This window comes from Megalobrama amblycephala, linkage group LG2 (assembly GCF_018812025.1).
Source record: "Megalobrama amblycephala isolate DHTTF-2021 linkage group LG2, ASM1881202v1, whole genome shotgun sequence".
NCBI lineage: Eukaryota > Metazoa > Chordata > Actinopteri > Cypriniformes > Xenocyprididae > Megalobrama > Megalobrama amblycephala.
Window position 1 is genome coordinate 10,547,324 of NC_063045.1, and position 27,976 is coordinate 10,575,299.

Here is a 27,976-nt window from a genome sequence, read left to right on the forward strand (position 1 = left end):
AAGTTTTGAGCGTATATGTGCTATTTTCACTATTTTTTTCTTGGAAAATGTCTTCCAAAGTATTGGAAAAAAGAACAATCATAGAAAAAAATGAAAAAGTGCCCAAAATAGGGATCCAAGGGTTGAAGCACTTAAATAGCTATTTATTTTCTTTTTGTAAAGGTGGATGCAATCAGTGGATGCCAGGCCTGGGCTCAACACAATGATGTTGGACATGTTGAAGAGAAGACGTGAAGAAGACCCTGCTAAATATGGCTCTGTGGCCCTCATGTTGGATGCCATGGCCATCAAAAAACATGTCCAGTACAATCCCCATACCCAGAAAATGTCTGGATATGTGGATATGGGGAATGGCATGGATGAGACCGATTTAGCCACAGAGGTGCTTGTTTTTATGGTGGTAGGAATACAGGGTCATTGGAAAGCTCCAATTGCCTACTACCTCACAAAGTCTCTGTCTCCAGACACACAGAAGGTCCTGGTTGTCCATGCTCTGGAGGAATTGCATGCACGTGGCATAAAAGTGGTCTGCATGACAATGGATGGACATGCCTCCAATGTCAACATGTGCAACCAGCTCGGGTGTCAGCTAAAGGGAAACCCCCATGAGCCGTTAAAAACCTTCTTTGAACATCCAGTGACCGCTGACAGGGTGTTTGTGTTGATGGACGCTTGTCACATGTTGAAACTGGCACGCAACATGTTGCAGGCTTACAGCCCGATAACCAGCGCCACTCGAGAAATCAGCTGGTCATACATCGTTGAGCTCAACAATGTGCAAACAAAAGATGGACTGCATGCGGCCAACAAGATAACAAACAAGCATGTTCAATTTGATGGCCAGAAGATGAAGGTGTCCTTGGCTGCTCAAACATTGAGTCACTCTGTAGTGGTAGCACTGCGCACACTGAGGGACCTTGGTTATTCACAGTTTAAAAACTGTGAAGCAACAGCAGAATTCATTGAGGTAACATAACATGCAAACATTGTTATATAACACTGCATATTCTGCATGAAAGCCATCTCTGTTTATACTTACCTGTAGAGGGAAATCCAAGCAGAGCTGTGTACTAAATAAAAGATTATAATTTGATTTCCATGATACGATACTACTGTTATGGGTGATATATCAGTTAACAGAGCCTTATGCTTTTTTTTAAGATGATTGACAGGTTGTTTGACATCCTGAACAGCCGCAATCCCCGTGCCAAGGGATACAAAGCTCCTCTGGGTGCTTTGAATTGGACAGAGAGAGTAGAGCTCTTGTTGAGAGGCAGGGAATACTTGCTCAGTTTGGTGATGAAAGATGGCACACCCCTCCACCAAACAAAGAGGTTTTTTTTTAAAATATCGAATGGTTTCCACGAAAAGTTCACAACATCATAAGTTAATATGATGCTCTGTTCTCTTGCTACGCATCGAGTTCATAAGATGCTCTTTCTCTGGTTTGGATCGTTTTGCTGTCTGCAGTTTTGTTTCTGTTGACTTCTGTTCAGTATTTTTCAGGTCATACAGGACAGGTGTCAAATATGGTATGTATGTTCATATGATGTTGCTGTTTGCAAAACCAGAGGCAGGAGGTGATGTGAGTCCCTCCTGCTTTAAGGAGCATATCTTGTATTGCACTTCTTGTTTATGATGTTTGTCTCTGCATGTTGGAATCTTCTTGTGTTCAGTGTTTTTCAGGTTATAGAGGTGTCAAATGGTATGTATGACATGTTCTTGTTTTTAATCTATCCTTGTTCAGTTTTAATATAGTTCCTAGTTGTTCCTGACACTGACTTATACTCTCAAGAAGCACCCAGTAATTTTGCACCCAGTAGATTTGTACTGCACTTAAATCATTTACCATTCAGGGACTTTATTGGAGCAAAACATGTATTGCTGCCGCTATCTCTGTCACCATGTGTTGAGTTACATGTTATGAATATTTATAGAGAAGTGAATTAATGTCTTTCAATAACTGCAATTACTAGGTGCTCTTGAGGTGTCTTGTTTTGCCATGATCTTTTTGATGAAACGTTTTCTTTTGAAGGTATCTGTCAGTCATTGGCTTTGTCATCAACGTGGACACATTGTTGATGATGATTCCTGACCTGCTCCAAGTTCAGCGTTATGTCTGCACATACCGCTTCAGTCAGGATCACTTGGAGCTTTTGTTCAATTCTGTCAGGGCTTCAGGTATAATTTTCATATTTATAATTAGTTTTTTTAGTCCATGGGCCAGACCGGATATTAGTACCTTCTGGGTGGGCAAATTATAGTAGAAGTTTTTTATATATATATATATATATATATATATATATATATATATATATATATATATATATATATATATATATATATATATATATATATATATATATATATATACATACATATATATATACACAGTACCTATACATCCCTAGTTTACAGTATGTTTTGATGTGATAGACCTCTCAGACTGGTCACTTATTGGTGGCTATCACTTCATGAAGTAATCCACCCCCTAAAGTAAATGGCACATCAGACACCAGTGTGTATCTTTTTTATAGCCTACCTTTGGAAGAAACACGGTTATACAGTTTCCTTACTTACCTTTTATAGCCTACCTGTGGGAAAAAAATGGTTATACAGTTTCCTTACTTACCTTTTATAGCCTACCTGTGGGAAAATAATGGTTATACAGTTTCCTTACTTACCTTTTATAGCCTACCTGTGGGAAAAAATGGTTATACAGTTTCCTTACTTACCTTTTATAGCCTACCTGTGGGAAAAAAATGGTTATACAGTTTCCTTACTTACCTTTTATAGCCTACCTGTGGGAAAAAATGGTTATACAGTTTCCTTACTTACCTTTTATAGCCTACCTGTGGGAAAAAAATGGTTATACAGTTTCCTTACTTACCTTTTATAGCCTACCTGTGGGAAAAAAAAATGGTTATACAGTTTCCTTACTTACCTTTTATAGCCTACCTGTGGGAAAAAAAATGGTTATACAGTTTCCTTACTTACCTTTTATAGCCTACCTGTGGGAAAAAATGGTTATACAGTTTCCTTACTTACCTTTTATAGCCTACCTGTGGGAAAAAAATGGTTATACAGTTTCCTTACTTACCTTTTATAGCCTACCTGTGGGAAAAAAAATGGTTATACAGTTTCCTCACTTACCTTTTATAGCCTACCTGTGGGAAAAAAATGGTTATACAGTTTCCTTACTTACCTTTTATAGCCTACCTGTGGGAAAAAAATGGTTATACAGTTTCCTTACTTACCTTTTATAGCCTACCTGTGGGAAAAAAATGGTTATACAGTTTCCTTACTTACCTTTTATAGCCTACCTGTGGGAAAAAAATGGTTATACAGTTTCCTTACTTACCTTTTATAGCCTACCTGTGGGAAAAAAATGGTTATACAGTTTCCTTACTTACCTTTTATAGCCTACCTGTGGGAAAAAAATGGTTATACAGTTTCCTTACTTACCTTTTATAGCCTACCTGTGGGAAAAAAATGGTTATACAGTTTCCTTACTTACCTTTTATAGCCTACCTGTGGGAAAAAAATGGTTATACAGTTTCCTTACTTAACCTCAGAAGATATATCTATTATGACTCTGACTGTCCTCATTAAACATCTCTGTAATCTAAGTGTGTAAAGGTTTTTTGTTTTTTTTTTTTAGGAGGCTGGAATAACAATCCAACTGCAGGGCAGTTCCAAGGCATTTTCCGTCGTCTGATGGTCCGTTGTGGTGTCTCACCAAGTGGGTCAGGCAACGTGGCAGCACAAGATGAAACTGTGTCCCTATCAGCTGCAGACATGCACTCTGTTTTAATGGCAGAGGAAGAGCTTCTGTCCCCATTTGCAAACATTCCTGCAGTCATATGTGACCACAGTTACCTGCCCACCCGCTTTGGTGGTCTTGTGGACAATGCCCTTGTCTACATTTCAGGGTTTGTTGTCAGAAAAATTCTGAAAAAACTGTCCTGTGAGGTGTGCCGTGCAAGCCTCGTCACAGCTGCTGTACCCTCATCTTTTGACCAGAGCTACCACCTGCTTGAACTTAAAAACAATGGTGGGCTGATGATCCCCTCAGAGGGAACAGTGAAGGTGGTCAGAGCAGCAGAGCGTGTGATTCGACAAAACTCAAAGGAACAAGGTGTCCGTGTGTCCTTCGTCAACCGTTTCGTTCGGGCGGAGATTGGTTCAGAGGATGTGTTCTTACTCGGGGAGCACATTGCAGACACCCAATTCGGAATTGAGAACCATCATTTCATGCTTGTGTCATTTGTGGTGTCTGTATTTCACAAAGTAAGGCTGCACCACATCGCAAAATTAACTACCCTGGAGTTACAGAGTGCAAGCATACGAAAGAAGCTGTGCAAAACAGTTCTTTTTAAAGGATTTTAGCTCCCCAGTCCCAGTTGCAAGCCTGACAGGGTAATGTAAGATGTTGGAATGACCTGGAATTATAACGTTTACTTTTCCAGGCCTTTAAAAAAAAATTCTGAGCTGGTACAGTATATATGGGAGCTTGTGTGAGTGAGTGAGTGTGAGTGAGTGTTGAATTCAAATGAACAATCAAACTTGTTTCTTTATTAAAATATAAAATTCATTCATTTATACATTTATCAATATGCCATTGTGTGTGTGAGTGTGTGTGTGTGTGTGTGAGAGAGAAAAATAAATTCAAATGAACAATCAAACTTGTTTCTTTAAATAAAATATAAAATTCATTAATTTATACATTTATCAATATGCCATTGTGTGTGTGTGTGAGAGAGAGAAAAATAAATTCAAATGAACAATCAAACTTGTTTCTTTATTAAAATATAAAATTCATTCATTTATACATTTATCAATATGCCATAGCCTACCATATGTCTTTGTTAGAGCGTAACACAAAGTCTTTCAACATGAAAGCAGAATTTTTCAATGTGTGACAGCGTCCTGTATCATAACTAAGTCTCTGCCGTTTGTAACAAACCAAACCGTGTGAAAATCCGGTAAAAACTCGGGGAGTTATAATTATTGTAGTTGAGGATAAATCTTCCTCAGTAGAAATAAATGCGGGGGGCGGCGCATTGGGGACCCATCCAAGATGGCGCCGCGCTGATACGTCCGCTCCAATAGGCAGCCTCAGTCTATGAGGCGTCTACGTATATTATGTCTATGGCAGTAATATCAATACCACGATTACAGTATGTAACCACCGTATATCTACATGAAATATTAATTCAAAATCACCTACGTGCAAATAGCTTCATATTTATATGAATGATTTGACGCGATACCACGGCGCATGATGAAGGGAACGTCTGCCAATTCCACCAAGTGGTTAAAACGTATAATTTGTATTCATTAAAATTACTTTTAAGTTTTAACATTTAAAAACAGACATATTCATATTCCAAAGCTTGTCAGTCTTACCAACAGGAACAAGCTTTGGAATTTGAACATGTCTGTTTTTAAATGTTAAACAAAGTCATTGTAGTTAATACAAATTATACATTTTAACCACTTGGTGGATGTTCCCTTCACCATGCGCCGTGGTATCGCGTCAAATATGAATATGAAGCTATTATTGTGCACATAGGTGTTTTTTAATTAATATTTCATGTCGATATACAATGATTACATACTTAAAACTAATCATGGTATTGATATCTTTGTAAGACTGTCGACTTTATAGAACAGTAGCAAGGAATATTTAATATTACCGAGCTCTGAGAGCCCCCAAGTGGTCGGGAGCATTTCCGTTGTGTTGTGGCTTTATTCCGTAGTGTTGTGACTTCATTTCGTTGTGTTGTGGCTTCATTTCGTTGTGTTGTGGCTTTATTCCGTAGTGTTGTGGCTTCATTTCGTTGTGTTGTGGCTTCATTTCGTTGTGTTGTGGCTTTATTCCGTAGTGTTGTGGCTTCATTTCGTAGTGTTGTGGCTTCATTTCGTTGTGTTGTGGCTTTATTTCGTTGTGTTGTCGCTTGTTTCCGTTGTGTTGTGCACTACTGGGCCACCGTACATTATGGTACACTTATAATAAGTGTTCATATTCGGACTATTTCAGACCGGACTGGTAGGACTCGCCGCAGAGTATCACAGCAACTGCGTGATTCACCATAGACATACACGGAGAAAAGTAGCTCCGGCTAGAATGTTCCTCCGCAAGACGCGTGCAGTTCTGTTTATTAACCTTATTAACTGACAAAAATCGCGGACAGCAGCTTTAACGTGATTATTAATTGTAAGGATTATGATGAAGAAAGAGAGGTGCAAAGAGAAGTAGCAGCTATGGAAGAATGAATGAAAAGAGTTAACATTAAAGAATATATTAGTATTAGGCATAGGGCACATGTTTACTGCGGTTTCCAAAACAAGAAAAGAAGAAGAAGACCAAAAAGACGAGTGTAAGGTCTCTGCGGAACAAAAGTGGGCATTTCTGTATTTGTGGGTGTTTTCAAACTGGTGGGTGTTTATATATCATGCAATGAAAATGATCCCCTTCACCCGTTCCCACCCCTAAACCCTACCCACACTCTGAGGTGGGCAAACCAGGTAACGCTCTCAAAAACGGTCGTGTTTATGGCCTCGCCCACTGATCATGACTGTCCTGCAGACTTGAAAAAGCGCGGACCGACCGTTACACACAGACACATGTTCACACAGGAAACAAATGCTCACTTATGCTTCTGAAGATCTGACTGCTGGATTCGATTAAGTCTTCAAGGTTTGTTAAATTAATGTTTATGAGATATTAAGAGATTTGTTAAAATGATATAGATGCGTATTTGCTGAATGTTGACGGTAAATGAGAAAGTAGCCTATTATATTATTTGCCTTCTGTCACTAATAATAATGCTGTTCACTTCCGCAAAATCGTCAACTTTCTTTGTTTAACAGTTCTGTCAAAGGCCTGTCGCAATAATCAATAGATCAACTTACAGTGTAATACACTCAGTAATATCATTTGGTGGCGATACAATAATTTTTGGTGACGCAATATTGTTTATATGATAATAAATGTCATCAACATTTTGCCAATCATGATGTCATCTGCAGTTCCTTCACAAAGCAGTCATTGACAGGTGAAATAAAGCGTTATTTGCGGCGTTATAGTGTTTTCCTGACAACTACAGACAGTTTGGTCCGAATTCTCTCGATTTCACAGCCACAATCCACTGTTCCGGTGCAAATATGAATGTCTTTGTTCATACGGACATGTGACTGCTTAGGGTTTGTGTTTTCAGCAATAGTGCATCGCTGCACCCTTACTTTATGAGAGAAGAAGGGCAGGGAAAAATCTGTAAATGGAAAATCTCCATAGTGCCTTTTGAGCATGTTTTTTTTTTTTTTTTTTTTTTTTTTCATTTAAATAACCATTTATTCAGGTTTTTTTTTTTATTTATGATATTACATGTTTGATTCTTCATTTGCATGATATAAAGAATTAAATGGTTGTTATTTGAAAGTGTGTAGGCCTACTTGCATTATTAGGCTTTTATATTATGATTATATATTCAGTGGCATAAAATGGTCTTAAAATGACAATAATATTGTTTATCACAATTATTTCTGGAACAATATATCACACAATAGAAATTAGTTATCGTGTCAGGCCTAATCTAACGATGTATTGGTTGTTTGCACATGACTTCATTGCTGTGGTGCGAAATGTAGTTGGAGTGCAGGAAGTGAATATTCTGTGGGCCATTCTACAGAAATGTCCACTTTTGGTATGGCAAGATGTCTTAAAATGTATTTCTTTTTCTTTTTCATAAATGACAGCTTAATTATTTTTTGTGTGTGCATTTATTTAAAGACTGCATGTACCATTTTTTTTTGTCACTGGTGTTACCTTATTTATTTGACCTAACTGCTTTAACTTCCTTCACTACTGTAAATGTGTTTTTAACAAACACAATTTCAGAGAAGACAAGAGCCAGAAAAGACAAATATAGAATAAGAGCCGAAATAATAGAACAACTATTCACCATTATGGTGACTTCAAATGAAACACATTAGAGTTAAACCTCTGTTAATTCTCAATAACAACCTTTGTTGATGTCTAACATAAATAAAGTCAGTCTGGTTAGTAATAAGTGAAGCTGGTAATGCTGTTTGTGGAGTTGTTTAATCATCCTCTGTTGAGATCTTGAGAGGTTTAATGTTTTTCATCTTCAGTTGATTTCATCTAAGGCTGTGGCTGAAGTCAGTTCTAGTTCTTGTGTTTCTGCTCGTCTCTTTTTCTGTTCTCTTCTTTCCTCCAGTGATTCTGCTTGATAACAGGTTTATTAAGGCTCAGATGACTCCATATTTAATATACACAGATTTTGTGGCTCAGATAAGGTCCAATTTAGGTTTATTTCTTTTCCCTAGGCTGACATGTGGCATTGCTATGGCTTGCATGGCCCAGATCTGGCAAACAAAAGCGGCCCACACAATGACCATAATTCAGTGCAGCATGTGGGCCAGATCATCATGCCACATGTGCCAGATGTGGGCCGGATCAGGGTCAACACAATGTTGCTGCACTTTTAAAGCCAAATGATAATTCTTTAATGAAGTCACCTCATTGTGGAACAAGTAATTCATTAACATGACCAGAAGCATGACAAAACAGGCTAGGAGCCTGATTATCTGCAATAGGTGGAGCATCAAGGTTACGTCTTAAAAAAAAGCCACTTTTAATTTTGCATGCAGAGAGCTCACTCGCTGCTGATTTCAACTCACCGTCATCATGATCTGAACTCTGTGAACTGCTTGAATGCAATGATAAACATAAGTAATAATAAGCCATAAATCATAATGAATGATTAATATACAGTAGGATATCAATAAAATGCATGAATATGAATATTGACCATTTTGAATCCACCAGTCTCTAAAAAATTATCTAATGGTCAGATGCACCATGCTGCTCGCCAACATGCCCAAACACAACAATATTAAGCCCGGGATACGATTTCTGGGATCATGACTCTTAATTGGTGGTCCTGTGACTTACAGTGAGAGAGGTTCAAAGACAGCTGTTTTCCCAGTCTTACAACCAAAGATAGCCTACGATAGTTTTCTGACAGTGTCAGAAATTCAGCCTGATGAAAGAACTTCTCCGCAAAGATGAGAATCGGAAAGAGAACGGACATGATGTAATGGTGTGCCTTACACCTGAGCGCCAAGGTCACGGGGTGACGACATTTGATATCTATGCTGCGTTCACTCCACCTCGTATTTACTGGAATCTTGAGATGATAACACGTAATGTAATATTCAGAGATGTTTTATAATTATGCATTTCTGAGGCACCACTATCGACGCCTAAATGAACCTATAGCGGTCAGCAGGGGAGGAGCCAGACATTGTAAACATTCAGGGCTTAGCCCCAATCTATATTTGTCCAAAGACATTTGAATTTTCTATTAACAGCTTTACTGACATGAAAGGAGCTTTTGTTGTCGTATTCTTGTTCCGAAAATGTACATTACTTGACACTGTAATTTGTAAAACTTTGTTGGATGTACCAGCTCTAGGGGGGTCCGGGCACATGCCCCCCCGGAAGAAAATTTTGTACATTTTAAGGTTAAATGCATCAATCTGTTGCACTCTGGAAACTCAAAATTAAGAGCTTTAACCCATGTACAGAATGCAAATTGAACAAAGAAACAGCTTTGACTTGTACCTGGACATTAAAAAGGTTCAAACATCTTTTTTACAAACTCATTTCTTTTTAAAAGATAAATCCTTGGGCTTTTAAAGTTTTGCAGCCCATCCTCAACCTAACCACATGGTCTACTCTTCACCACAGTGGTAACCCTACAAAACTGACATAACAGAACCCCCTGTCAATCCCAACATAACACAACACTAAACACTAACTTATGTCTCCCTATGTTAATCTTATGCAAAAACACACAAAATAACACTTAATTTCAACATTTATACAGTCTGATGCAAAGCATGCTGGGAATTAGAAATCTGCTGCAACTAAAACAGTTTAGTTTACTTGAAATATGTCAGTGCTGTGAACTCAAAAGTAAAAGAAAGTTTTAAATACTCATAACAGTTAATTTAACTGAACTAATTTGTTTAATTTAAGTTTGTCCTACTCAAACGAATTTAAGTATTAAGCTATTGTCCAGTTTCATATTTGCTCAGTGACAGTCATTAAATAGAATTAAGAATCGGGGCTTGACTCAAAACATTCGGGGCTGAAGCCCCAGCAAAATGGGCTGGCGCCGCCCCTGGCAGTCAGGTGGTACAGCGGCAACGTGGTACATGTGGGAGCTTTCAAAAAACTCCCAGCTTACAAGCTGTAATTATGAGCTCTATGAGGACGTGAACACTTTTTACAAGCCAGAATCTCATAGTAACAGGAATTACGATGTGGCATGAATGCACCTTTATACTCATGGGCAAAGGAGTTTCTTTGAAAGGCTCACACGTGAGACTGAGCGGAACGCGGGAAATTAAGTATACAAGGGCCCTGAATTATAATGGACTGGAGCTCACGGTTCACATCGAGAGAAATAGGAACACGGGGGCACCGCGATGCGACCGCAAAGGGCACTTAAAAGTGCACGCCACTGATAAGTATTGTAAATGCAGTACTACAGTATACACACTCCTCTCGTGCGTCCTTACCACTGTGTCGATGATCGAGGCAATAACTTTAGTTTCTCTTTCAGATATCTCTTTTATAGATGCCATCAATGCTTTTAACTTTCTAGATGTAATTACCGAGATCAAATCAGTCCATAAATTATAAATCGCCACAAAAACTTCAGTCAAGCCAGCTCGCGCGTCAACCTCCTTACCTTAAAGGATTAGTTCACTTTTAAATAAACTTTTCCTGATAATTTACTCACCCCCATGTCATCCAAGATGTCCATGTCTTTCTTTCTTCAGTTGAAAAGAAATTAAAGTTTTTGATGAAAACATTCCAGGATTTTTCTGCTTATAGTGTTCTTCAATGGGCACCAAACTATTGAAGGTCAAAACTAGTTTCACTGCAGCTTCAAATTGTTCTACACGATCCCAGATGAGAAATAAGGGTCTTATCTAGTGAAACCATCGCGCATTTTCGGAAAAAATTTGAAAATTATATAAGTTTTAACCAGAAATTCTCATCTTGAACATCTTGAACTAGCTCTCTTCTTCTTCTCCTCTATTTGAATTCCAGCAGTGTAGACGCTGCTAAGAGTAATACTGCCCTCCACAGGCCAAAGTTTGAACTAATTTTATATGCAATATGCTAGTTCAATAGTATATAACAATTAGTTAAAATTTTGACCTGTGGAGGGCAGTAATACGCTTAGTAGCGTCTACACTGCTGGATTTCAAATAGAGAAGAAGAAGAGAGCTAGTTCAAGATGAGCATTTAAGGTTAAAACTTATATAATTTTAAATTTTTTTTTCAGAAAATGAGCGATGGTTTCACTAGATAAGACCCTTAGTTCTCATCTGGGATTGTGTAGAACAATTTGAAGCTGCAGTGAAACTAGTTTTGACCTTCAATAGTTTGGTGCCCATTGAAGAACACTATAAGCAGAAAAATCCTGGAATGTTTTCATCAAAAACTTCAATTTCTTTTCAACTGAAGAAAGAAAGACATGGACATCTTGGATGACATGGGGGTGAGTAAATTATCAGGAAAAGTTTATTTAAAAGTGAACTAATCCTTTAAAGTGTCAAATTTCTTGGTTTCTGAATGGATGGTTTAGCTTGATTGACAAATGCTAATGTTCGGGCATGATTTATATACCATCGACCTGTCTTACACGTTATCACGCTTTGATCGATGGTTTGGAGATCGCGTGTTTCTCCGTTTGAGAGCGCATTTCCTCTTCTTCACATCCGCGACAAAACAGTTGATCATTTGCAAACAAAAGCTCACAAAAACGTGAAAATGGTCTCATTTGAAAGAAAATATCCTAAGCTAAAAGATAATATATTGTGACTGATTGAAGCAGTCATTATCAAAGGTGCGGGGGTCGATTTCTTTTCAAAACTGTGGGGGTCCTGACCCCCCTGTCCCCCGTGTCAAAGGCGCACCTGCTTTCTGCTATTACATTTTTTATGTCCTTTCCCTTCACATTTCTGTCCGTTTTATCTTTAATTTTAGACCTGTTGGCGGAGAAAGACGAGAGCGAATAACTGAATCATCATCATGACAAAACTGGAGACATCTTTGAGTTGCTCATTGAAAGGAAGGGCCAAAAAATCTTTCACCTGTCCTCAGTGTGGAAAGAGTTTCCTGTACAAAAAAGGTCTTAAATGTCACATGAGGATCCACACTGGAGAGAAGCCGTACGCATGTGATCAATGCGGGATGAGTTTTGCACAAAAAGGATCTCTTAAATCACACATGAAAATCCACACTGGAGAGAAGCCGTATAAATGTGATCAATGTGGGAAGAGTTTCAGACATGCAAGCACTCTTAAATCACATCTGCGTTCTCACTCTGGAGAAAGACCATTCAACTCTGATCAATGCAGCAAAATAAATCAGAGTGCAGAATCCCTGAAGGTCCACCTGAAAGTTCATGCACAGCGGAAGCGTCACGTGTGTTCTCTGTGTGGAAAGAGTTTTTCATGGCTGGGTAATTTAAAAGTACACCAGAAAATACACAGCGGTGTGAAGGATCATATGTGCTTTGATTGTGGGAAGACCTTCACTAGATCTGACACACTGAAAGACCACCAAAGAATTCACACTGGAGAAAAACCTTACAAGTGTTCATACTGTGACAAGAGATTCAGTCTGTCAGGAGCTCTGAAAACACACGAGAGGATCCACACCGGAGAGAAGCCGCACACATGTGATCAATGCGGGAAGAGTTTTATACTAAAAGGATCTCTTAAGTCACACATGAAAATCCACACTGGAGTGAAGCCGTACACGTGCGATCAGTGTGGGAAGAGTTTCAGACATGCATACACTCTTAAATTACATCTGCGTTCTCACTCTGGAGAAAAACCATTTACCTGTGATCAATGTGGGAAACAATTTAAGTGGTTAGGAAACCTGAAGAGTCACATGAAAGTCCATATAAAGGAGAAGCCTTACATGTGTTCTACATGTGGAAAGTGTTTTAGTCGGCTGAGTTATTTAAAAGTACACCAGAAAAATCACAGCACTCTAAAGGATCATATGTGCTTTGATTGTGGTAATACTTTTACAACAGCAGATATATTAAAACAGCACCAGAGGATTCACACTGGAGAAAAACCTTACAAGTGTTCACACTGTGACAAGAGATTCAGTCAGTCTTCAAACTTGAAAAGACATGAGATGATCCACACTGAAGAGAAACCGCACTCATGTGATCAATGCGGGAAGAGTTTTACACTAAAAGAATCTCTTAAGTCACACATGAAAATCCACACTGGAGAGAAGCCTCATAAATGTGATCAATGTGGGAAGAGTTTCACACAGTCAGGCACTCTTAAATCACATCTGCGTTCTCACTCTGGAGAAAGACCATATAACTGTGATCAATGTGGTAAAACATTTCTTAGGGGAGATCACCTGAAGAGGCACCTGAATGTTCATACAAAGGAGAAGCCTTACATGTGTTCTTCGTGTGGAAAGTGTTTTAGTCAGCTGAATACTTTAAAAAGACACAGAAAAGACCTTCACGGCAGCCAAGACACTGAAAAAGCACTAGAGGAGAAGAAACACATGAGAGGATCCACACCAGAGAGAAGCTGCACACATGTGATCAGTGCGGGAAGAGTTTAACTCATTTAGGATCTCTGCGTCGTCATAATAAAAACAGCTGTCTGAAATTAAACTAGTTCAGATCCAGCACATTAAAAGTGTGTTGCTGCGTGCACGCCAAATGTGAGCCAATAACGTAATAAAAGCTCTCTTTTATTAAATTTGTCTCAACCAGCCTCATTAAAACATCACTAAGTTGTTACATTGAACAAAGTTCATCTTTAAGACCAGCTTCAATTAATATTTCTAAAGAAGTTTTTTTCTGCAGGAAAACTGGCACGGATCTAAGATGTCCTTCTGTTTGGACTAAAGCTAGCCTGACGTGGTCATACTCAATTCTAGTTCGAATATGAGTCTGATACTGCTCCATTGGGCTTTGATTATGGGGGCGTATTTCAACCGATCCAGGAAAGACCTCAATTGGATAGACCTACAACCAATCAGAGCTACAGAGTAAGTGACGTATGTTGAGCGACGCATAGTTGTCAACAGACTCTTCTTAGCAACCATCGGGGCCAGCTGATAAATCAAACTTTTGCCGAATCCCGTAGGAAGGACGGCAAAGACATCTTTCCCATCGACAAATGCCTTGATCGCGGTCCTCTGTTCCTTTTTTAAAATTAATGCGCTGTCGATATCTTCTATAACGGACGCGATGGCGGAATCTACACATCTCAGTTCTTCAACAGCCATCATTGTTGTAAACTAATTGACCTTTCGCAAAGACCCGCCCCCCTTAGTTACTGTTGCTTTGTCCGACAAGCCGTGGCGCTGTCACGTCACACAGAGTGGAAAATACATCGCGGAGCAAAGAGGAAACTGACAACACATCGACAGACGAGGCAGAGCAGGTTACTTATGATATTAAACAAAGTCCCAGCTTTCAAACTGTGTAGTTATTAAAAAAAATTCAAACAATAAAAACCGTTTTGTGGCTCTTTAATGGGTTGTGACCATGATCGTGACAGATTGCTGTAGCGCCTCAGCTCAAGAGGCTCGTGAACCGATAATCTCTTCCTACTAATCCATTTATAGCATCAAATAAACATGAATGAACATGAGAATGAATGTTGTTTCAAACGCGGAAAGACGTCAATATGCACAATTTTTCAAGTTTAACTCCACTGAGGTTAATCTTCTAACTCCTGACTGCTTTGTCGGACAAAATGGCAGATGCAGCGTTCTGATTGGTTAGATCGCTTGTCAATCAAACTCCCCAAGCACTCTTTGATGACGTGGCTGATTACGTTTTTGGTGATAATCTGTCAATCATCGCCCTGACAATGTGATTGGTCCGAACAGTTTCTGTTCGGGAATAATTACTCCTCTACGGATCGAGTCCAGACCGAACTCCCCGACCTCAAAATGTTGTGGGCGGGGCTAAGTTCGGCTGGCATCCAGTCTAGACTAAAGCTGAATATAATTATGGACAGTTTCATGGACTTGATGTCTCAAAATTCATTTGCATCCTCACTCTGGTCTTTCTTCTGATTTTTGTAATTGATTAAATAAATTTCTTATTTCATCATCAACATTTGATTGCTAATTTTTTATTGCTAGCTGATTCTACTTTCATCAAGCAGTCTCGTAATTTTTCTTGTGGTGATAATGCCATTGACACTATCCCATGTATAATTCTTCTGAGGTGATCTGAGAAGTTCATGTATTTACCATAAAATACACTTTACAGTTTTATCAATATTTTCAGCATCTTTAATATTTTAATATTTGTTAGGAGGGTGGTACAATGTTATTCATGCCTATTTTCTGGTGTGTTCTGATTTAAATAAAGGTTTAAAAGGGCATGATAATTGCCATTTTCACATACAAAAGTGAAAGATGTAAATGATCGAATTCCCTTATTGATAGTAATTAGAAAATTTAACTATATACCCTTACAGTAACATAGTGTTGGCCCAGATCCGGGCCACATCTGGTCTGCATTTAATCCACATATGCTGGATCTGGGCCAACAGCAACACTAAAACTGTTCTAAAATGCTTTTATAACAATTACTGTATAAGGAGCATACAATATCTATATATATGCTCATGAGTTGAATCAGGTGTGATAGATATAAATCAGATGTTTGACAAGGCCATGGTGTTAAGGATGTCACATTATGTCTCTCCTGCAGATGCTGCTGGAGTGCCAACTAATGACTGAACTTGGTAAAACAACAGTGTTGAAAGCCTTAAAGGTGCCCTTGATTCAAAAATTGAATTTACCTTGGCATAGTTAAATAACAAGAGTTCAGTACATGGAAATGACATACAGTGAGTCTCAAACACCATTGTTTCCTCCTTCCTTATATAAATCTAATTTGTTTAAAAGACCTCTGAAGAACAGGCGAATCCTAAACATAACACCGACTGTTACGTAACAGTTGGGGTGTATGCCCCCAATATTTGCATATGCCAGCCCATGTTCCCAACATTATGAAAGGGATTACACGTCTGGATCTGCACAGCTGAATCATCAGACTAGGTAAGCAAGCAAGAACTATAGCGAAAAATGGCAGATGGAGCAATAATAACAGACATGAATCCATGATATCATGATATTTTTAGTTATATTTGTAAACTTGTCTTTCTAAATGTTTCGTTAGCATGTTGCTAATGTACTGTTGAAATGTGGTTAAAGTTACCATCGTTTCTTACTGAATTCACAGAGACAAGAGCCGTCGCTATATTCATTTTTAAACACTTGCAGTCTGTATAATTCATAAACACAACTTCATTCTTTATAATCTCTCCAACAGTGTATAATGTTAGCTTTAGCCACGGAGCACTATCAAACTCATTCAACCAAATGTAAACATTCCAAATAAACACTGTACTTACGCGATTAGACATGCTGCATGACGAACACTTTGTAAAGATCCATCTTGAGGGTTATATTAGCTGTTTGAACTTTTTTTATGTTGTTTAAGGTAAGCGCGAGCTCTTGGGGCGTGGAGCACGAGATTTAAAGGGCCACACACCCTGAATCGGCTCATTTATAATGATGCCCCAAAATAGGCAGTTAAAAAAATGAATTAAAAAAAATCTATGGGGTATTTTGAGCTGAAACTTCACAGACACATTCAGGGGACACCTTAGACTTATATTACATCTTTTTTTTAAAAAAGTTCTAGGGCACTTTTAAGCTTTTCAAATCGCACTTTAGTTTGGAGATTTTTCACAGTATATGTATTTTCAGAGGCTCATGTATTCTCTTTTGGTTAGCATGGCCTGTTTGTTTCTGCTGGTAGAGGTCATAACAATACAAAATACACATCTTTTGTGTCCTGATGACATAAGAGTATTTGCAAGCAACATATAAATTGCAAATATTATGTTATAATAGATATTTTACCAGTGACTGATTCTTTTTGTATGCTTTCAAAGTGATGGTGTGATGGTGACTCTCATAATGCAGATGATGCTGCTTTGGCTCCCCCTTGTGACTGAATATGAAAACACATTCGCTCTCTCAGTGATTTGCTTCATTGAAAATTATAGTACATTAATCAATCGATCAACCAGACAAGTCTGGGAAAGAGCAGGAGGAAGGAGAAGAAGTGATGGTAAAAATTTGTTTATTAAATAATCTTAGTTGCGTCTTTCTCAGTGATCAGTCGGATTTTATCTGACCAGCACAAATTCAACAAGTGCTATTATACCAAAGCAAATTACTGCTTCACAACTTGTGAAGTTACAAACCTTGAGGTGGAGACATTTTATCATTAACTTTTAAAGACAACACAGCATAAAACTAACAGAAAAAATATAATTGAAAAGCAATAAGTGAACGAATAATAAAAATGTAATACATAATTATATACAGGTATATACAAAAAGAGAAAGATGAAGTAATAAGAAAGAGATTTTTCATTGAAGCCACAAACATGCACAAACCGTTCATTTCCATATTATAAAACATTTGATTGCATTGAAGCAAACCTTCATAATCACAAACATTCCCAACTACAAGTCTTCACAGTAAATTCCCCGGGGTTAAATCAACACCGCTCAGTGTGAACCACCTAACCCCCAATCGCTCAAAAATCAGCATATGAATCTTAATAATGGTGACCCAGGGTGGGGGGAGTGAATGAACAGCGATCGCCTCCACTCTTATTACCTACAACTGAGGTGCCCTTGAGCAAGGCACCTAACCCCCAATCGCTCACTGCTGCCCACTGCTCTGGGTGTGTGTTCACGGTGTGTGTATGTTCAATACTCACTGCTGTGTGTGTGCACTTGGATGAAATGCAGGGCACAAATTCAGAGTATGTAACATCATACTTAGCTACACATCACTTTACTTTCACTTTCACTTCACCAACAGCAATTATTCTAATGCAGAAGATGCTACTTTGGCTCCCCCTATAGTTCAATGAGAGTCTATTACCACTTACAGTCACTAGGTAAAGCTCCAGCAGTGTCATTACAGCAGTATTCATCATTACAGTACAGCACTGACAACACAATACTGAAAAGCAGACAAGAGCCTTACATTACACTAAATGTTTTTTTATATATTAGACTTTATGTTTAGATATAAAGGTATATATAGGTTAATCTGTGCTAACATAGATGTAGACCATCACTGTGTGGGTTTCCGTTGATTTCTATATAAATATTTAACCTACTAATTAAGATAAAATACTTTTTTTTTTGTCTTTGCTGGTAGATGTCTAGATGTTATGATGCTTTTGATGTTTGAACAATATGATCAATCAGAAAGCAGAAACCATTTTGTCATATATCATATAATCTTTAGTAGCTTTCTGGGCATTGACTGCATTGCAGTTATTTTAAAACAATTTTAAACCTAAATATGAATGGCAAATTACAATAACATAATGTGCACAATGTTACTCCAGTGTAAATCTATGTTCATTTCAATGCAATGATTGCTTCAGATTGCTTTAAAACTGATCTAACGTGCATGCGGGTCAGCGACTCAACAGGTTTTAGCTAAATTTGATAATTCAGACAAACTGTAACACTGAAAACAGATGGAGATTCACAACAATATTATTTTCAATGCTGAGTGAAGTGAAATGCATCCTATACAGAAAAGATCTGATTTCGTGCAAGAAATGCACCTTTAGCTTTTCAACTTCAACTCTAAAACCAACTCCACCAGCTCGTCTTGTGCTCTGAAAAAGAAAAAGAAAAACTGAATGTATGAGGAAGAATGGTGAACATTATTACATGGAAAAACTTGAAATACTCACGTCTGAAAGAAACAGTGAATCTCAAATACTTGTTTTTTCTGCCACTGCTTCTGTTGATCCATACTTGATAAAGTCCAGCGTCTGTGGTCCTGATGTTTGTGATGGTCAGAGATCCAGTCTCCTTGTCCAGCTTCAGTCTGTCTCTGAATCTCCCAACAGCAGCACCACCATATGTAATGATCTCTCCTGTCCCACCTTTGATTTCAGCTATGAGAGAGTTTTCTTCTCCAAACAGCCACCATACCTGATTGTTTTTCTGCATTTCATCATCAGTGTTTAGAGTGATAGTCTTTCCCTCCTTTCCTGACACTTCCTTCTCTTCATCTGCCACAGCAAGATATAAAAACAGAGAAATGAGGAGTTTATAACTTTTGGTGAGGAGTTTATAAGTCAGTAAAGCTCCATTGGATGTAAAGAGACAGAAGGTGTGTGTGTGTGTGTGTGTGTGTGTGTGTGTGTGTGCAAGAACAAACTGCAAAGATGACTTGCACTTCAATTATGTGATACTATACTTACCATAGATACCAACTCTGAATCTCTTGTTTGTGGCTCCTTTAACACTTCTGATCTTCAGTTTATAAACTTCATTGTCTTCAGTTTCAGTGTTTTTGATGGTCAGAGATCCAGTCATATTGTCCAGCTCCAGTCTGCCTCTGAATCTCTTATCAGCAACATTAGTGATCTCTCCGGTCCCTCCTTTGATTTCAGCTATGATAGTGTTTTCATCTCCAAACAGCCACTGTATCTGATCATCTCTCTGTATTTCAGTATCAGTCTTCAGAGTGACAGATTCTCCCTTCTTCACTGGCATCTTCTCTTCATCTGTTACAGCAGCACATAGAAACAGAAATGAGGAGATTGTAAGTGAGTATCAAAGACTTGCATTTTCGAAAGACCAGTGACCAAACTCTGCCTCTTACTGGAAATTGAGGAAGACATAACCTATAAATGAATAGCCAAGCCATATTGGATAAAAACTTCCCTCCACCTCCCCAAACTCCACCTTCATCTCAGGTACCTTGCCCTATGTAATCATATCCTATATTTATTCACTGGGAGGTATATCGGGGTTCGAGTTGAAGCTACTTCATCAAGCCCCTCCTCAGTGGACAGCAAGCCAAATTAGCTAACCTAATACCCTAAAGATTATATGGGCAAACGAACTCGTTAAGTGAAGTTCCTAAATGTAATTTAGGGAGGAGCGAGCCCATCTAATCTTCCAATCAACAGCCAGAGTATATAAGCAGCTGCTTACCTCTCTTCAGTCTCAGCTGTTTCAGCATCCCTCCACCTCCCCAAACTCCACCTTCATTTCAGGTACCTTGCCCTATATAATCATATCCTATATTTATTCACTGGGGGGGTGTATCAGAGCTCGAGTTGAAGATGCTTCATCGAGCCCCTCCTCAGTGGACAGCAAGCCAAATTAGCTAACCTAATACCCTAAAGATTATATGGGCAAACGAACTCGTTAAAGATTATATGGGCAAACAAACTCATTAAAGGCTGTAATTTCAGTCCAGCAGGGGGTGCTGATACCAGCGTATCAGTCATTGACCACAAGATGAGTGCAGATGAACGTTTGGAAGTGTGTTGTTGGAGTGATTAATCTTGCTTACTTGATTAAACTTGATTAAACTTTGTGGCAAAACTTAAGACAACTTAAAGACAACTTTTACCTAAGAAGAGTGTATGAATTTTTAGATTTTCTTTTATATATTTTGGTAAAGTTGTCCACGATTGCCTGAAATCACAGACACCTGCTGAAATTTATGTCAAACTGGCAAAAACATTTAAATATTAATCAATAGGAAGTAAATATTTCATATTAATAATGCTTAAATCATACCTAACAAAAACATATCTGAATTATATTTTAATTTTTGCTAAACTAGGTTTAACTACATGTAATACATTGATGCAAATTAATCCAATAAAAAAAAACCCAGATTTTCTTAATTGCAAATAAAATTTGGGTTAATTTTGAGCACTTTGAGAACTTCATTATTAACACAATAAAAGACTTGATCTACTCACTATTGACGGTAAGAATGAATCTCTTGAATTGGGCGATGCCGGTGCATGTGTTGCTGCTGATCTTTAGTTTATAGAGTCCAGAGTGAATGGTTCTGATGTCTCCGATGGTTAGATCTCCAGTTCGCTCATTCAGCATCAGTCTGTCACCGAATCTCTCATCAGCAACATCATGTTTCTTACCGGTTCCTCCTTTGATTTCAGCAATGAGATTGTCTTCATCTTCATACCACCACTGTATCATACGATTTTTATGTTCAGTTACATCAGTGGGTAAAGTGAAAGAATCTCCCTCTGTCACCGACACTTTCTTCTCTTTGCCTGTCACGGCATATAGACACAGAAAACAGAAATGTGTTCATGAATGTGTTGGCTATCTCAGTTACAGGGTCAAACATCAAAAATCTAAAAGGTGTGCACAATATAATTGAAAATTAAAGTTTTGTAATAAAAGTCAATGGTCAAGTGCTCAACTAAAACAAACACTTTTCACTATAATGGCGAATAAATTTTAATTGACTGCAAATCATATCAATTACATTTCTCAAGGTCTGCAGAGGATGATTAAACAACTCCAAAAACAGCTTTACCAGCTTCACTTATTGCACACCAGTTAGAATTAACAGAGGTTTAGCTCTAATTAATGTAATTTTTTTAGGGAGAATTTTTGAAGTCCTCATTATAGTGAAAAGCGTTTGCTTTAGGTGAGCACTTGACCCTTGGCTTTTCTTAAGTGCACTGCAGGATGAAGCTTTTTGATGATTGTCACTATTGTTGAGATTCATACACTGATACAAGCAGAATTTGTGGTAAAAAAGCTGAAATTACAACTGAAAATTACACTTTTAGATTTAGGTTTTTTCTTGATGTAACAGCTATATTTACCCACTCTCCGGTGATAGTAACAGGCAGTTATAGTTGCAGTCAGAAAAACAGAAACAGCAACACATATTCCTGTTACAGCCCATGGAGGCAGACCTGAATATGTAAAGAAAAAGACACCAATCATTAGTGTGAATGTGTCTGATCACTATAAACATCAACACTATATAACCTGAGTGAAGATCTGATACAATTTCTAAGGGGTTTTCTGTTCAGTGTCAAAAAGTCAGTTTGTATCTAACCCTTAAAATACTGTTAAATTTGCAAATCAATCACAAACCTCACATCCAGGCAACTTTTTTAACTGAAGTGTATCTAAAAGTGTATTTATCTAAGTTTACTGTATGTGTAATTGCATTAAAGACATGCTCTATATAACATTTGGAGTTACAGTACTCACCACTGACAGAAAGGAAAAAAGTCTTGTGTGAGCTCTGACTGCCTCTGATCTGTAGTTCATAAAGTCCAGAGTCTGTGGTTCTGGTGTTTGTGATAGTCAGAGATCCAGTTTGATCCAACTTCAGTCTGTCTCTGAATCTCTCATCAGCATAATTTAATGAGGTCTCATTAGTCTCTACATAAATTTTAGCTAGGAGGATGCCATCATTTCCAAACCTCCACACTATCAGATCATCTGTATGTATTTCAGTATCAGTGTTTAGAGTAACAGATTTTCCCTTCATCACTGACACTGACTTCACTCCATTTGTCTCACCAACCACACCTGAAACAAACAGAAACTGATTATCAAACCTATAAACCCTCATGCCACCTCCCACATAGCAATGTTTTTGTCCACACCGCCCCTTTTTCCTCTGCCCATATGCCGCAAAGAATTACGGCCCTGGGGTGTCACAGATCTGGATTAAAGACAAGGGCCACACATGGGCCATAACTGGCCCGAGTCTCAGCCAGTTACTAACCCATAACTGGCCCAGCACTGGGACTGAAGAAGGTTTTAGTGTTGGTACAGATTCTCAGACTTAAATAAACAAGAAACCCCAAAACTGAGCCACACCTGAGCCTTATCTACTGTAAAAAACAAAACAAACAACAAAAAAACAATCATTGACTGTTAGCAAACTAATCTCTCAAGATCTCAGCATCTTCACTTATTACAATCCAGACTTTACTTCTGTCATACTAACATTCTTATTGAGAATTAAAAAAGGTTTATATGTTGATGTTTTATTGAAAATAAAAAGGTTCACCATTATGGTGGTCAGTGTGTGCTTTAGTTGGGCTCTTTGATCATTGGCTTTAAAACATTTGCTTTAGATAATTTTAATAGATTTTTACTGTAATTGTTTTGAATTCACTGTAATGGTGATTAGTGTTTCATTTGCTTAGCAACTCTGACCTTGTAAATTCATATTCAAATTTCTGTTCTAGCCGAGTCAGAAGTAATGATGGGAGAAACAGAGCTTTTCAAAGCTTCAAATCAGTTGAACCAATTGCTTCACAAAATGATTCACTGTTTCACTGTTCAAAATGCCACATGCTGGTGACCCCTGCTGGTCAGTACACTGTAAATGCAACAAAATCCCAGGCCAAACATGCATAAGAACTCCTTTTACAAACCCATTGCAAATGATCTATTGCAAGTAAAATCTATCAAATGCAATTAATAATCATCTAATAAGAATTAATTTCAAGTGTCTGTACAATGTGTTCTTTACCAATTTTCAGGGCTTGCTTTTTTTTTTTTTCATCAATGGCTATATATACTAATATATAGCCATTGATATAGAATAACTATATACTATTCATTTTAATTATACTAATGTCAAATTAAAATGTGTACAAATGTATAAAACTTATCAGATCAGGTAAAACCAATAGACACTTGTTCAGAGGTTTGTGCTAGGGGGCGATCTCAGTGAATCTGAATGATTCATTGGTTCACAGAGATCGTCATGACTATCATATTGAAAGACTTGAGATACTTACCAAAGACAGTAACATTAAATATCTTGGATCTAGTCTTTTCTCTAGAGATGGTGAGTTTATATTGTCCTGAGAGTCTGATTCTGGTGCTTCTGAGGGTGAGAGATCCAGTGTTTTGATTAACCTGCAATCTGCCTCTAAACCCCACATCATCATCAGTCACAAAAAATGAGGTCAGATCATCCTTTCTTGTTATTTGAGATATGAGAAAGTCTTTAGGTCCAAACATCCACAGAATCGTATCATCATTTTGTATTTCAGTAAGATTAGTGTGTAAAGTAACAGAATCTCCCTCCATCACTGACACAGGCTCAGATTCATATTCATCTGTCTCTGCACCAGACAAACCTGCAGAACAGAAGAACAATTTTACAGACACACACAGTAAATTCGCCAGTGTTAAACCAACACTGCTCGGTGTTCATATGGAACCACCAGCAGGGTGTTAAAGTAACACTGAAGCAGTGTTAGAGTTAATTAGGTACATAAGTGGTTAATTAAGTGATGATTGATTGAGTATTGAAGATACCTGATGATAACGACCATAGATGTAATTTCTGGGTGGGGCGGGTGGGACATGTCCCCACCACTTTTTGAAATATCTCACGGCACGGATGTATATTAAAGGTGCTAAAGAGGATCTTTTCGTCGACTGAGAAACCAAAGACTGTTAGTGAGTTTTTGAGGGAATGCCTCCCAAAACTCGTGCACGAGTATTGGAACACGAGTGTTTGTTTACCACCGACATTCGCTGTGTCGTGTTAGTGGATTCATTATGTCGGACTCACCGCAGGTAACTCATAATCTGCAGTTGTTACTCCTGTCTCCTGACAAAAACATTGCATGCGGCGCCTGTGGAGTGTGGAAAGTTACTGGAGCGCACAGCCGCGCTCGTCTCTCACAAGGAACGTCATGGAAGTGATTGACAAGCCAGAGGGCCAATCCGCGCACGTCTCTCACAAGGAACGTCATGGAAGTGATTGACAAGCCAGAGGGCCAATCGTTTACGCGATGATCGTAAACATCGTGACTGATGTTTTTAAGGCCCTACCTCGTGCACAGATGATGTATATTAATATTATTCCTTTCAGTGCACCTAATAAATAGTCTTTTATCAGTTAGTAAAGACAGTTTCAAGTAATATTACAAAAATGTATAAAACAAAACATCCTCTTTAGCACCTTTAATACAAAAGAACAAAAATTCTAAAGATTTTAAGCCTGATTTGCTTTCATTCTTCCAAATATCTTCCTTTACGTTCAGCAGAAAAAAAGAAATTCACAGGTTTGGAACAACTTGAAACCATATCACCTGATTGCTCTTGATGATGGTTTCCTTTGTAACAAATCATGTGTTTCTGTAAACACTGTTCCAAAACCACAGACTCACATGAAAAGTCAAGTCAAACTGCCCAACTAAAGGAAACTCTGATTACCACAATGATGACTAAACATTTTGACTAAAGCAGTCTGTTTGAAATAAGAGAGATTTGTCCTTCAGTGATTCTGCTCATTAACTCCAGCATGTTTCAGTGTCACATTTAACAGCCTGTAGTGTGCACACTGAGCAGTGTGAAAACTGCGGACTTCATGAAAACTGCAGACAAAACTGGCTGGGCCCCAGGTCAACGTCTTGTGCCTATATTTCATTACCATTATTTACCACTCACACGTGATGTGTCGTGTCAGCATCCTGCCCAACCCTAACTAACACATAACAATCCATGTACTTTTTTTTGTTCGTTTGTTTAAATCAAATGATTTCTTTTAACCTTTTTTTTTTTTAAGAAAAATAAATAATTGTGTAATTAAATCATTATCTATTTGATTGGATAAAGCAAATTATTTCTAATATGTTTTTCTTAAACGAGAATTTTAGTTTTGATTAAATCTTCATCTTTTTGTTTAGGTCAAAAATAGAATTTAAATTAATTGACTTTCTTCAACAAGAAAAATATACTTTGTGTCAGGTTTTATAAAATAGTATTCATATACATAGAAAATATTGTTTAGGGTAAGTTGTTTATTTTTCATTGGCTCAAGTTATAAAATAGGCTATAGATGTGAATCATTACCCTAATTTTTTTTTTTTTTTTTTTTTTTCTATTTAATTGGTTGAATGAAAACATTTTTTTTTTTCAGTGTAGGAAATAAATAGAAACTTAATTTAGCTGTAAAAGCGCAAAATGCCAAATTAAACGTTACAATTATATATTTTATATAGGCCTACATTTTATTTAAGCAAATATAAATATCATAATTCTTATTAATATCAATGATCATAAATGTAAAATACCAAATCAATTATTCTAGGCCTACTTAAAATGATTTCGTTATTAGACGAGTTGTTTCTTCACTGTCAGTTCACATGCATTTGTTACAGAATTGGTGTCTAAAATGAAACAGACAGAAATCCACTTACCGTGCATGAATAATAAGAATAGAAAAAGTAATAATGTGCTCTGCATGTCTTATGTAGAGTTGTGTAGATTCTGAATTCAATGAAGATAATCAATGGAGATTATTTATATCATTCTGTTCCGCAGAATGTGTTCGTAATTCCTGAACCGCACCCAGACCTATAGGCTACTGCAGCTAGAGAGCGAGTTTCAGTTTCAGTCTATCTCCGAGTCCGAAAAGGAGAGATGATATAGTACCAGCGGTTTATGCGAGCTGCCAGCTAGAATCACTCCCGTTACTGTGAACAAAATTAAGCATAGGCCCTATATTGTTCATTTTGTGATTATATTTAAGTTTCATATTCATCGGTGTAAATTTAGTAATCAGGAACCTCTTTCTGTGGAATTAAAAAATTATACGGTTTCTATTAAGGACAGTACAAATAATAAAGCCTTTTATTGTTTTTTTTTTTTGGATTATTATTTAGTTTTGTTTTTATTTACTTTCTCATTTGGTTGATATTGTATTTTTGCCCCCTGGCATTTTTGTTTCTGTTTTATAATTGTTGTTCAAGCATAAAAAAAAAAAAAAGGCTCCAGTTTACCTGTGGTTCTGGCTCTAACGCCAACCATTCTGGTGAAAAGGGGATGAAAATGTCATACCTTTTGACTGTGTTAAGCAATGCTCTTGATCTAACCTATAAAAATTATGTTTGTCAAGTTGATTGGCTAATTCTGGCAAGGTTCTCTCAAAGTTGAACAAACGTTCTTCCAGTAAAATTAATAGAGCATTTGTTCAATGTTATCTGTTCTTCAATAATGTTTTCAAAAGGTTAGCACAAAAACATTATTTATATATTGTAAGAAATTCTTGGAACAACATTCTTCAATTGTCCTTTAAACATTTGGGATCTCTAAACTTTTTGGCTAATGAAATGGTGGGATGCTACACAGCAAAATATTGGGTTTCATGAACAGCGCTCATTGTATATGTCCACACATGTTAAAATAACACGTAAGCGATTTTGGAGTTTATTAGATAATTAAGTGGCGGGCCTCAAGAGTCTCATTCGGTTTGGTTGAAGGGTTTTTGAAATTATATAATATTACTCAACTTAAGCACATTTGTCAGCTAAAGATTCATTCAGTGTTTCCCATTAAAGGATTAGTTCACTTTCAAATTAAAATTTCCTGATAATTTACTCACCCCCATGTCATCCAAGATGTTCATGTCTTTCTTTCTTCAGTTGAAAAGAAAATTTAAATTTTATACATTTTAACCATAAATGTTCATCTTGAACTAGCTCTCTTCTTCTCTATTTGAATTCCAGCAGTGTAGACACTGCTAAGTCTATTACTGCCCTCCACAGGCCAAAGTTTGTCATATACAATATGCTAGTGCAAGTATAACAATTAGACCTGTGGAGGGCAGTAATACACTTAGCAGTGTCTACACTGCTGGAATTCTAATAGAGAAGAAGAAGAAGAGAGCTACTTCAAGATGAGCATGGTTAAAACATATATAATTTTTATTTATTTTTTTTAGAAGATGAGTGATGGTTTCTCTAGATAAGACTCTTATTCCTCGTCTGGGATCGTGTAGAACGCTTTGAAGCTGCACTGAAACTGTAATTTGGACCTTCAACCGTTTGGAGGCCATTGAAGTCCACTATATGGAGAAAAATCCTGGAATGTTTTCATCAAAAACCTTAATTTCTTTTCGACTGAAGAAAGAAAGACATGAACATCTTGGATGACATGGGGGTGAGTAAATTATCAGGAAATTTTAAATTGA

General features: G+C 37.5%; 2 protein-coding genes across 2 annotated transcripts; one reads left to right on the forward strand and one right to left on the reverse strand.

The window, feature by feature from the left end:
• The first annotated feature begins 6,176 nt into the window (after positions 1–6,176).
• On the forward strand, positions 6,177–13,820 carry LOC125263528 (gastrula zinc finger protein XlCGF57.1-like). The gene is made up of 2 exons (XM_048182532.1): positions 6,177–6,703; positions 12,095–13,820. The coding sequence occupies exon 2, from the start codon at positions 12,140–12,142 to the stop codon at positions 13,712–13,714; it is 1,575 nt and encodes a 524-aa protein (XP_048038489.1). The 5' UTR covers positions 6,177–6,703; positions 12,095–12,139; the 3' UTR covers positions 13,715–13,820.
• Positions 13,821–17,871: 4,051 nt separating this feature from the next.
• LOC125263529 lies at positions 17,872–26,463 on the reverse strand. The gene is made up of 8 exons (XM_048182533.1): positions 26,205–26,463; positions 23,787–24,131; positions 22,237–22,560; positions 21,840–21,932; positions 20,958–21,275; positions 19,437–19,742; positions 18,921–19,244; positions 17,872–18,842 (listed from the first exon to the last, which is right to left on the reverse strand). The coding sequence occupies exons 1-8, from the start codon at positions 26,248–26,250 to the stop codon at positions 18,811–18,813; spliced, it is 1,788 nt and encodes a 595-aa protein (XP_048038490.1). The 5' UTR covers positions 26,251–26,463; the 3' UTR covers positions 17,872–18,810.
• Between the last annotated feature and the right edge of the window lie 1,513 nt (positions 26,464–27,976).

Bases quoted from the DNA above. Each gene is read 5' to 3' on its own strand.
- LOC125263529 (XM_048182533.1), bottom strand. From the start codon at position 26,250: ATGCAGAGCACATTATTACTTTTTCTATTCTTATTATTCATGCACG. The intron at 24,132-26,204 runs GTAAGTGGATTT...TCTGTTCTGCAG, and splicing joins ATTCTTATTATTCATGCACG to GTTTGTCTGGTGCAGAGACA. The intron at 21,933-22,236 runs GTGAGTACTGTA...TTACATATTCAG, and splicing joins TTTTTTCCTTTCTGTCAGTG to GTCTGCCTCCATGGGCTGTA.
- LOC125263528 (XM_048182532.1), top strand. From the start codon at position 12,140: ATGACAAAACTGGAGACATCTTTGAGTTGCTCATTGAAAGGAAGGGCC.